The 12,507-nt window shown below is 44.6% G+C and overlaps 1 protein-coding gene across 1 annotated transcript; it reads right to left on the bottom strand.

Annotated features, from left to right (window-relative positions):
• Positions 1–949: 949 nt before the first annotated feature.
• Ppp1r3c (protein phosphatase 1 regulatory subunit 3C) lies at positions 950–5,896 on the bottom strand. Its single transcript, XM_021151906.3, has 2 exons — positions 5,772–5,896; positions 950–3,580 (listed from the first exon to the last, which is right to left on the bottom strand). The coding sequence occupies exons 1-2, from the start codon at positions 5,783–5,785 to the stop codon at positions 2,641–2,643; spliced, it is 954 nt and encodes a 317-aa protein (XP_021007565.1). The 5' UTR covers positions 5,786–5,896; the 3' UTR covers positions 950–2,640.
• Between the last annotated feature and the right edge of the window lie 6,611 nt (positions 5,897–12,507).

Here is a 12,507-nt window from a genome sequence, read left to right as displayed (position 1 = left end):
TGTTTTATAAAGAGAGATTTTTAAATATATATATTTGACTAGGTAGGGAGGATCTGGGAGAAACTCATGGAGGGAAAAATATGATCAGAGTATATAAAATTTTTTCAATAAAAGTTTTTAAGATACAGTGTGAAACATATGTAGCAGATGTGCAACTCAGTCTCCATGTGGGTCCCCCAACAACTGGAATGGAGGCTCTCTCTAAAGCTGTAGTCTGACTGAGGTACCCGTTCCCCAACAGGGCTGCCCTGTCTGGCCTCAATGAGAGAGGATGTGCTGACCTGACAGATACTTGATAGGACATGGTGGGGGAGGGACTCTGTGAGGGAAGGATGGAGAGGTGGGGCAGCATTTGGGATGTAAATAAATAAATACATTTTAATGATGATGATGCAGTGTGAAGACTTTTATGGAAATTTTAGGCAAAACTGGAAGAGCCGCTTTGGTTCATGGACCTGTTTGTTGACTGACCCTAAAAAGCTGTGCTTCCCCTTCAGCCCAAAAGTAATACCCATGGGCCCTTCCTGGGATCTCTCTGCAGTTCCAAGCTTTGCCCCTCAGAAAGATACTAGAGCTCAAAAAGAGCTATTGCACACCTCCTGCATCATCTCCCCCCCCCCCCCCCCCCCAGTGTGTGAGTGACAGGTAGCACCCAGGCTAAGCCTGGCCCGGCAGAAAGCATGTGAGAGAAGGAGGAGCCATGGACAGACACAGTTACAGCAGCTCAGCTTACTGCCTCTGGACCCAAGCCCCGGCTGTCGGCCACGTGACCTGGGTCACGTGCCGCGGTCACGTGCGAGTGTGAGGCAGGTGAATGTGTGCAGGTTGATCCACCTCCTGCTCCAAACCAGCTTGCTTGGTTGTTGCTAGGCAAAACAGGAGAAATTTAGTTGCTCTATTTCTGATCTAACCAGTTACAGTTTGGGGGGAAAGAAAACATTCTCGGGTCTTTTACCAAGCACATTTATTCTTAAAGTGAGAGGCTCATCCGGGCCAACGTAGGTATTTACAGCAGAGAACTTATGGATGCTAGCCAAACCTCAAATACCACCACAGGGGAGGATTCTCAATAGTGTCTTTCCAGCATGGCAGATCACATACATTACAATCCACTGCACTTTCCCAACACACCTCAAAGTCCATGCACACAGGACAATCAACCCAGGACACCTGTCCTCAAGATCCCACAAAGTAAATTTAGGCACACACAAAAACAGTTCACATTCAAAATAATTCATATCTACACTTTTTAAAAGCATTTTGACTAGAAATTAAAACAGCAAGACAAAAGTAGGCATGAGATAGACCGATACTTTTCATGTGCAAGGTCCTGGATTCTTGCATTGAGACTCTGGTGTCAGTCCCCACTTCAAATGTCACATTGAAAAAGTGTGGCAGAAAGATGAGTCACCTTCAATATGAAGGACGTGAGTTGTGTACACTGATGGCCCTCCTGATGATCTCAGAAGGACACCAGCGAATAGACCTTCAAATAAGGTCCAAAACATTCATGAGTTACTAGATGAGCATTCAGGTAACTGGTTTAAACAGCTACAGTGTTCTGGTTTAATGGAGGCACTGAAAGAGCTCTCTTTGACACGATGTGGAGTCCCTACATGCTCCTAGTCACTGGTGACAACATGCCTGATGTCAGGCAGCATTCTGTAGCAAGAACCCAAGAGTGATGCCGTCATCACAAAGCCGCTTACCTGATTAAGAATGCAAAGCCAGATGTGCTTCAACACTCTCTAAAACATGGTTTCTGGTAGACCATGTTTAAACTGAAAGGATTCACTTGAGATCTTTTGATATCATCATTTCCTTGAGACAGGGACTTGACTAGCCCAAGCTAGCCTCCAACTTTCTGTGTGCCAAGGATGACCTTGGATTTCTAATCCTCCTGCCTCTGCCTTCATTATAACATAATGGGATTAGAGGCATGTGCTGCCACCCCCAGCTGTATGGTGCTAGACCTGGAACCCAGGTCTTCATGCATGTGAGGCAAGCACCCTACCAACTGAGCTACATCTCTAGCCCTCAAGATCTTGATTCTTCAGTTCATCTTCTCCCCAGTACCATCCAACATCCTTTTATTTTCCTATGCAAGAATGCATAGAATGGATTTCTTTCCCATCTTTGAGCTATTTCCTCAGGAGAAGCCCGCAGAACCCATTCTGAAACACAAGATAACTTTATGTGTTCCCACCAATGGCTTAATATCCACTTAACCATGGCTCCTCCCCTGACTCGAGTCTCGGAGCCCTCGGCATATACATTTCACATTCCTCACACCCTTACCACAGCGTTCCATCACCATCAACAGTCCTCAAACCTTTCCTTGTTCAAAGTGAAAGCTAGTGAACTGAGAGGGAAGTGATGCACACCCCCCAAAAAAGGTGTCACTTGTATAAAACTAGTTCCCAGGCTGTCCTTGATCCTTCAGAACAAAACTGGTGGCATCACCCTCATAGACCCCAACAATGAATTCTCAAGTGGCTATAGCTTCTATAGCCAGGCCCCAACAGCTCATACCTAAATCTACTGATAGAAAGTAACTAGGACTTCCTAATATTGAGCAATACAGATCTAGAATTGCATGAGGATTATGATCAGACAAGGCCAGTGTATAGATTGCCTAACTCATCGATAAGAGGTCAAGTTCTCCACTCTCCCCCAGCTCTGCCACTCTGGGAAGAGGCCGCTAGCAAGCCTTGGACTGCCAAAGACTGTGGGCTCTATCTCAGTCTTAGGGGGCCCCTGTTGGAATGCACAGTCTTTGGATGCCACCTGAGTCTGCACTCCGTCGGGTTTCCATTGCACATGGACAATTCTGTAATTCTGACCCTCATGGTTGTCCCAGAAGATCCTCCCATTGGCGTGATAAGAAATGCAGAACTCAATTTTCTCCTCAGTTGGAATGACACGGGGCAAGTCGATGGCAAAGGAGAAGGTGTCGCTGTCTGAGCTGCTGTAAACATTCTTCATGTAGACACAGTCCACATCTGTGTAGGTTTTCCAGGTGTCAAAGGTGATCCGGACCTGAACCTTCTTCTCAAAGCTCACATTCTTCACTTTCACTGTCCCGGTCACCGTCCGATCTTGCAAAGAGCAGTTCTCGAGGCAGACAAAGTTCTTCTGAAAGCGGTCCCGGAAACTTAAGTAGTCGGTTGAGGGCTGGGGGAAATCAAGAACCAAATTTTTCTCCTCGTGAAGTTTTAAGCTGGAGGAGATATCGTTAAGGTCCAAGAGATCAAACTGCAGGTCCCACGCTGGTTCTTCTGGAAGGTCGGAGAAGACATGGATAGCAGTGAGTGACAGCCCCTTGGAGTCTGCAAACACGACCCGCTTCTTGGCTTGGTTGTGTGGGCTCTTCCACTCACTCTGTGATTTGGCTTCCTGCTTGACACTGAGACACGGTTTCAAAGGTTTCAATTTATTCACAAAATTTCTTCGTTGAAAACCATTGTAAGGACCCAGGAAACTCTTCAGAGGTGGTGAATGAGCCAAGCAAATCCTCATGGCCATGTCTACAGGCATGACGGAACTTGTCAAAGGACGTGGATCTAGCACATGAATCATTCTGGAATGAGAAAAAAAAAAAAAACAGTGGTAATCACGGAGGTCTGGAGTCGACTTCCCCTGGTCCCAAATGCACACACACTAGTACTCCAGTGCAGGGAGGTGCTGTCACGTGGAGAAAAGGAGAGCACTGGGGTGATGACATCTGCAGTCTAGCTCTGTGCTTGGCAGGCTGCTGGGCCCGTGTGTAAACTGCCTGAAACATTCAGAGAGGATTCAGTTTCTCCATCTGAGAAAGAAGAGGGCTCTATCTGAACATGTCTGACACAGCTCTTGGGATTATGTACTCTGTTCTGGGCCCGTGGTTCTTAAACCTGTCAGATCAACAAGACCTGAGAAGTTTCTTTCCTTTAGAAAAAAAAAAAAAAAAATTCAGATTCCGGGGACTTAAAACCACTACAGTAGAGCTTCATGGCATGGAGCCAGAAAGGTAAATCTGTTCTTAGCGCTTCCCCCAAAGAGTCCATTGGCCAGACAGCTTCTTCCATAATCACAGCCCCAGCCTCTCGCTCCCTCTGGCTGCTGTTTCCTATTTTGGCTCTTGAACCGGTTTTACTTCTCAGGAGAAGTAATCCACTTGGGAAACAATAAGTGAAGCAATTCTTAAAATGTCATGCTGTCCTTAGAGTGACAGTAGGTGACACTTGTTCAAAGAAAGAATGACTTTTCATTTTATCACAGTCATCCTCATTTTTTCACAAATGACCAACTGCAACACCAGCCAACATCTCACAGACTAAAGGAAAAACTTTAAACAATCTACAGTTCATATAGAAAGATGCCCATGACAGGTCCAGCTATAAAGGAAATAGCTACCTGCAGGGATAACAGACTTGTTCATTCTGACCAGTAATAACCACTTTACTATAGCTCTGTCTTGTAGCCTGCAGTGTATATTATATATACACAACATAAAGTAGTTTTAAGAACTGATAACCAGAAAATGAACTGTTTTAAAATACACTGAAGATATATGAATTTATAAATACTGAAAAACTACAAAGGAAAACACTAAGATGTTCATTATCTTTGACTGATGGAATTATAGCATCTACTGGTTTGGGCTTCTATGATGTTTCCCGTTGTTGAGCAGGTCCTATTTACAAGTAGGAAGGCAATAACAATAGTTTGCATCAAACAAAGAGCCATCCATCAAGACTTTTTCTGGCCTTTCTTTCCCTTGAACCACACTATAATTTCACACTTACAGAATTAGGATTTTCCTCTCCAGTGTCAGCCTTATAAGGAAATACAGTAGGTGCCATTTTGGAGTCTGAGGCTTTATCAATCATTTATTCTTTAACAGTTTATATATGTATATAACATATTTTGATCATAAACATAGTCTGGCTTGAAGAATTCTCTTCACACCAGTGCTAAGCACAGCACCCTGTATATGGTCATCATGACAAAGTGGCCTGTAAAGAATGTATACTGAACTCACTTTAATAGCTCTAGGGTTTTTCTGAGAGGATTACAAACTTCCAGCAACAAAACCTCAAAGTCTATTTGTCTCACAACCGTTAACAGGCAGGATTTGGGGAGGGAGAATTCTTGGACTAAGTTACAACGGGAGATGCAACATTTCATGAGATGGTCTTGGCTGCCTGGTTGATGGAGCTGTTGTTCGTTTTTTATTGGTTGAACTGTTCTTGTTTTTCTTTTTGTTTTGGTTTTTTTTTTTTCCTTTTTTACTCCTGCATTTATAGAAAGTTTTAGTAGTGGGCTATTTCCCTGGAATTCTAAGTCCTGGCCAAGAGTTAAAAATAATAGCTTGCTCAAACTCTAAGACTGAATTTTCTATGACAAACCAGGATAGGGGAAGTGGGAAAAGAAGAAAAGCAAAATCCTCCTGAACCTTTTGCCACAGGCTAAACTACCTCACCAATAAAACTAAGCTGCACCCAAGTGCTTGGGTCTTTGAGCTCAAAGGCAACAGAGTCACTTCAGCAAAGGAATCCCAGCTAAAGCTGACTCACTAAGGCAGTGTCTACTGTGAGATGTAGATTCCCAAAACAGGCGCTAAGAAATACAACTCAAATTCCATCCCTTCAAAGCCTCCGGGACGATTCAACTCAGCCATCAATCTGGGAGTCTCCCATCTGCAGAGAAGACAAAACCACAAAAGCCCCCCAAAGTCCCCGCAGCTGCAGGCTCCCCTCCATTCGGGCGCAGCGTTGCACTGAACCTACCTGGTGCAGCTCATTGGACCGAGAGGCAGCGGCGACCGCGACAACCGCACCCTGAGCAACTTCGCACTCAGCACTTAAGAGGATGCAGCGCCGCGGTCCAGCCCGCGGACTGACCGCAGGCAACCGGGAGGCAGCTTATCAAAGCCAGATCACGTGAACCGGTCCCTCGGACCAATCAAAGGCCGTACGCCCTGGCCAACCACTGTGCAGCTGGGGCACGAGCCCCTGCCCCTGGAACGTGATCACCGCGGGGCTGGATGTGACCAGAGCGTGCTGGAAGGCGGCCGTAGAGTCCCGGAGCCCTGGGCCAGCGGGATCCAGCCGTGTTCCCGGAGCCTGGCGTGGAGCACGTAGCTCACGGCTCGCAGCTGGCCTTCTGCAGCTTGTGCGAGCCTGGCGGGGTCTTCTATGGAAACGCGTAGGTCTGTGCAGAGTTGATTCTGAGCTCAGAAAGTTGTGGCTCCGCCCGGTGTCTGTGTTATTTGAAATGCTCGTGGTGCTCCTTGCTTTGTGTCCAAGCACCTTGGCCCAAGCAAAGAGAAGTTGGCTGGCTCTTCTTCCTCCACAAATAAAGTCACATAACCACTCAAATGTTAAGAAAACACGTGAGCCCATGAAACGAAGTGGCCCCGTGTTTTTTTTTTTTCCCCCTCTGAAGACAGAGGCAGAGAGGGCCAGTCTGTACAGCCTAGCGAGTCTCTGCCTCTGAATAAGCAAATGGAGACTATGTGCTGACCTATTTATTCAGTTCTCTCCTTGGGAGAGAGAACTATAGGCCAACATGAAGTTACTGTCCTTGCTCATTGTCACCAGTTGCAGCAGACAGCCCAGATCCCTAGACTGAGTTATGACATCCTTAGGCAGAGGTCAAAATCACAGTTCATTTCATGCCCTACCCACCCAGCGGCTTTCGCTGAGATTTCTTTCTTTTCTTTTGGAGTTTGAGGGACGGTCTCAGTCGTACTATTAAAAACTAAAAAGTTAGACCGAGTGTGGTGGTGCATGCCTTTAATCCCAGCACTCTGAAGGCAGAGTCTGGAGGATCTCTGTGAGTTTGAAGCCAGCCTGATTTACAGGATGTGTTTCAGTAGTTACACAGAGAAACCCTGTGGGGGGAGAGAGCAAGGTGCGCGGGGGGAGGGGCATATTTGTTAATCAAATACAAAATTGTTTTCTTCTTATGTTTTTAGTTCTTCCCCCTTCCCTTTCCTCCCTCCAAACATTCCTACGTTCCTTGGTCTCTTTCAAATTCATGGCCCTTTTTTTCCCCTACTTGTTGTTATATGCTTATGTATAGTGATTATTTTTACAAAGTCCATGATCTAGCTCTGCTTGGCTATCTAGAAGCCAATTAGAATGTGCAAAAAATTTCTCTGTCATGTAACTGTCAGACTCAAGAATTGTTACAATGGAGTAAAAAACAAGAAACCCATGCTATGGGGCTGGAGAACGGCTCAGAGGGTAGGAATCCCTTGCTCTTCTTTCCACAGACCACAGAGCAGGTCCTACCACCCAGCTCAGGTGATCATACACACCCTGGAACTCCAGCTTCAGGGGCTCTACCGCCCTCCTCTGGCTTTTGCAGGACCTGCACACATGTGCACATAACCAACACAAAAAGACACGCACACAAGTAAAACTAAAATAAATATTTTTCTAAAGAAATATCTACTAAACATCACAGAGGAAAAAACTTGATAATTGGACTTTTTAAAGATTTATTTTTATTTTAGACATATGAGTGTTTTTTACCCCTGTGTATGTATGCATACCACATACATGTAGTGCCCTCAGAGGTCAGAGGTGGGCACTGGATACCCTGTCATTGGTTGTAAGCCACCACGTGGGTGCTGGGAACCAAACCCTGGTCCTCTACCAAGGGTAATAAGTGCTCTTAGCCACTGGACTCTCTCCCTCTCTCTCTCTCTCTCTCTCTCTCTCTCTCTTGGGCTTTACTTCTGAAGTAAAGCACCTGACCAATGGCAGAACTAACGCCCCTCTCAAGATGGCCAAGACCACGTGAAAGGCCAGTGTTTAGGGTTTGAGCCTCAGATTCCTGTTGTTCAATATGGAGATGGTAAATTTGCTTTGAGAAATAAACTTGTGTGTGTCAGCAACATCCCACGTTAGAGCTCAGATCAATACTCGATCCTCCTGCGCTCATTTCTACTCTCGCCTCAGCAAAGTTAGTACCTGAGAGAAGCAGCAGTCACCACCCTGCCTGGCTCATCGAGTCTTATCATGGGCCAAACATGTGCACCATGTCATCTGTTAAACACTTACAGCATCCTACATGGAACTGCCTGTCATAAATACCATCTTAGATAAAGGAAAACCATTAGGAGATCAAGAAACCTGGCCAGGACCTTCCAAGTCGAGTTGTGGCTCTCTGGGATCAGAACCTGCATGCAGGATAACTGCTGTCTGCCCCATTCTGGCTTCCTTTTGTTAATGGTGAGTTACAAGGATAAAGACAGGAGGAGCCTTGTGTATTGTTGGCTTCAAACACTTTGTATTTCACAGTTGATAAATCTAAACCCTGAGGAGGAAGCAGAGCTGGTTGCCAAGGGCTGGTTAGGTCAGAGCCAAAACTAGAATCTTGGATAGGCCTTTTCTCTACGCAAACCGTATATGCTGAGTTAAAGGGTGAATATTACCAGCTAAAGCTATGGAACAGCACACTGTAAGAACGATGCAGTGTGATTCTACTTAGGAGGGAAAGATGTGCAGGGACAGGATCTAGAATATTCTTCACCACAATGCTAGTGCTTACTAGGGAATGGGGACAGTACTCCTGGTAAAATGTTTTTGTTTTGCTTCTCCGTGGCTTTTGGGGATTGTTGTTGTTGTTGTTTTGGTTCATTTTGGTTTGGTTTTTTGGGGTTCCCCCCACACACACAATGAACACAGAAGGCTTCTGTAATTAACAAATAAATTTGAAAAGTTTTCAAGCTTTCAGATTCAAGTAATTCAGAGAGACTCTTTGCTAGATGCCAAGAACCACGTTGGAAGCTTTTTAAATGTTCTTAGGCTGCCCCCACCCCTCCCCATCCCAGCCCCACCACCGGCCTTGAAAAGCTGTATTGACTCTGCTTACTCTCCTGCCCCCTGGTGCCAAAACAGAGATCTATTTCAATTTCAAGAGGATTTTTTTACAGAAAACACTATTCTTTCCTACAAGAAGTCAAGGTAACCTGTAAGCTTAAGAGTCCAAGCCTCTCCTTCAGGCTCCTAGCCGGTTTTTACTGCCTTTCATTACAGGATTGAAGGTACTGGAAAGGAGTCAGTGTTTTTTACTTGGGTATTGCGTCAATGAAGATGGACTAAACCAGAAGTTATGAAGAATTTTATTATTTGTGGGCTCTCTCCAAGTGTGGCTTGGCAGCACTCAAACGTTGCTTTGTCTTGCTCATCTCCCCATAATAAATCTATCAACCAGGGCTCGTTAATTGGTGCAGGGTGTCCAGCATCATGCTTGGGGTTACCCGGAGTCATAAGCCATATAGCCCTTTACCCTTGAGACTATTCTAGATATTTCTTTTATTTTAGGCTCAAAAAGTACCCCACGGATGAGGGGCTGTGTGGTTTACACAGTGGGGTTGTCCAAGCATTTGCTCAGTATATCACCAGGAGGCTGAACTCCTTTTGTGGGAAATTCACCCTGGGGTCCCTCAGTTACCAACTCAAATTTTCTTTTTCTTTCTTTCTTTGTTACTTTCCTTCTTTGTTACTTTCTTTCTTTGTTACTTTCTTTCTTCCTTCCTTTCTTTCTCTCTCTCTCTCTTTCTCTCTCTCTCTCTCTCTCTCTCTCTCTCTCTCTCTCTCTCTCTCTTTCTTTCTTCCTGTGTACATAAGCATTTTCACACATGTGTGTATGTGTGTGAGATGTGTGTGTGTACATGTTCATATTTGTGCACGTGTGTAAGAGTATACATGTAGATGTAAATGTCCCACGAACATTTCCCACAAATGCTCCAACAGATGTGCTGCAGTACAACTCCCCAACAATGGGCAGCTGTGGACGGGAAGTCCAAGAATCTAGTAGTTTCTCAGTCCTATGAGGCTCGTTGTTTCAGCTGGTCTTCTGTAGAGGCTGGAATCCTGAGTAAGAGGGCTCCAACAGATGTGCTGGCAAGTAAGAGCAAGCAGGCGAAGAAGAGTGGGTCTGCCTTCTTCCAATGGCCTTGTATAGGCCTCCAGCAGAAGGGGTGGCCCAGATGTGTACCGCCACATCTTGATCTGGGACTTGCTTTGTCCCAGGCTGACTCAGAGATCTCACAGGTGAGCCCTCCGATTCTGGATTGTAGTTCATTCCAGATATAATCAAGTTGACAACCAGGAATGACCATTACAGAAGGGGTCATTTACTCCTCTTGATGGTGTGTCTTTAGTCACGGAAGGGTGAAGGTGGATAAAAGTGTTGAGTTACAGGGGGCCTGAAAAGTAACAGCTGAATCATGCTGAAGGACGTTTAAATGTCACTACAAGTGAGTGAGTCCATGTGTGTATATGTGAGTGCACACATGTGAGCATGAGTGTACATGTACACGTGTGCATATGAGTGTGGCTGTGTATGACTGTGTGTGACTATGTGTGTAACTGTCTGTGTGTGTGACTGTGTGTGACTGTGTGTGTGTGACTGTGTGTATGACTCTGTGTGTATGACTGTGTGTATGACTCTGTGTGTATGACTATGTGTATGTGCATATGGGTGTGGGTGTGACTCTGGGTGTGTGACAGTGTGTGTGTGTGTGTGTGCATATGTGTGTGAATGTGTAACTGTCTGTGTGACTGCCTGGGTGACTGTGTGTGTTACTGTGTGTGACTTTGTATGTGTGACTCTGTGTGTGTAACTCTGTGTGGTGTTCGTGTGTGTGACTCTGGGTGTGTGACTGTGTGTATATGTGCATATGTGCATGAGTGTGTGTGACTAGGTATGTGACTGTCTGTGTTAATGTGTGACTGTGTGTGTGTGACTCTGTGTGACTCTGTGTATATGAGTGTGTGTAACTGTGTGTGACTCTGTGTGTATGACTGCATTGTGACTATGTGTGTGTGTCTGTGTGTATGTGTGTGTGTGTGTGTGTGTGTATACAACCTGACACCTGAGTAGAGGTCAGAGGATACCTGCAGGAGTTGGTCCTCTGCTATTTAGGTTGTAAGAATCAAACTCATGGCCTCAGGCCTGGAAGCAGGTGCTTTACCCACTGAGCCATCTTGCCCGCCCTTTAAAGATTTTAATGTGACCACCTGGGAGATGAAGAAGGAAAGAGTCCTTCAAGAAAAAGAACAGATCAAATCCCAGCAACCACAGGGTGGCTCACAACCATCTATAATGAGATCTGACGCCCTCTTCTGGTGTGTCTGAAGACAGCTACTACAGCGTACTTAACGTATAATAAATAAATAAATCTTAAAAAAAAAAAGAAAGAACAGAAATTTTTTAAAATGTACCTGAATTCACAGGAAATATCAGAAGAAAAATCAAAGTGATTTTCTAAAATATTCAAAATAATATTCTGAAAAAGAAGGTATTTTAGCTCTATCAGCTTAAATTGTACTATAGAGTTTTACAAAATGAATATTGGTACCCAAATACAGAATTAGCAGTGAGAGAAAAGAATACATAAATGTACATACTTACATATTAGAATTCCCTATATGCTTCAAGAGGACATTTCTAATAAGGAGGGGGATGGATTGTTCAATAAATGAGCATCTGACTAGCCTTGGAATGGATATTAGAAAGATGTGTATAATAAATGGCTTTCATTCTCTGTGGAGAGGAGCCAAAATGGTTTGATGGCATAAGAAATAAGAAATGTCAGTAGGAATGTCTTAAGTCTGTTCTGTGTTACTATAACAAATTGCCAGATATATAATATATTTGTAATAAATAAATGTGTAATATATAAAGAAATTTACTTGGCTCTTAATTCTGGTAGCCAGAAAGCTCAAATAGAATGGTACAGGACTCTGGCAAGGGCCAACTGTGTTACAACACAGCAGAGGGTGTCCCATGAAGGAGCATAGTTGAGACCAGACAGCAGGAGCATGCAGAAGCAACAGATCACACAGCAAGGGAGGACAAGAGACAGAGGGGAGTGGGAGAGATAAGCTTCTCTCTTATATAACCAGCTCTGCCAAGAACTAATCCACTCTTAAAAAATCTACCCTGCTTCTAGAGATCAGCTTAGCATCAGTCTCTTCAGAGGATTAAGCTCTTAAAGGGTCTGACACATTTCAATATGAGTTTGACACACACATCTGTCTAGGGATTCTAATTGTTTTTTTTAATTAGGTTTTATTGAAATCTGTAATTAAAAATTTTGATTTCTTTCTTTTAAAGAAAAAAAAGTTCCAACTAGGTGTAATGGCACACACCTTTAATCCCAGCACTCAGGAGGCAGAGGCAGGCAGGTCTCTGTGAGTTCAAGGCTAGCCTGGTCTACAGAGTGAGTTCCAGGACAGCCAGGGCTAAATAGTGACACATTGTCTCAAAAAAGCAGAAAAGAAAGCCGGGCGTGGTGGCGCACGCCTTTAATCCCAGCACTCGGGAGGCAGAGGCAGGCGGATTTCTGAGTTCGAGGCCAGCCTGGTCTACAAAGTGAGTTCCAGGACAGCCAGGGCTACACAGAGAAACCCTGTCTCAAAAAAACAAACAAACAAAAAAAAAAAGCAGAAAAGAAGGAACAAAAATCCTAGGTGAATACCTCACTCAGTGCCCATCAGAGAC

Source organism: Mus caroli, unplaced genomic scaffold (assembly GCF_978045245.1).
Source record: "Mus caroli unplaced genomic scaffold, Mus_caroli_1 scaffold_20, whole genome shotgun sequence".
NCBI lineage: Eukaryota > Metazoa > Chordata > Mammalia > Rodentia > Muridae > Mus > Mus caroli.
The sequence above is the reverse complement of the archived record's forward strand: the minus strand, read 5'-3'. Positions and strand labels throughout refer to the sequence as shown.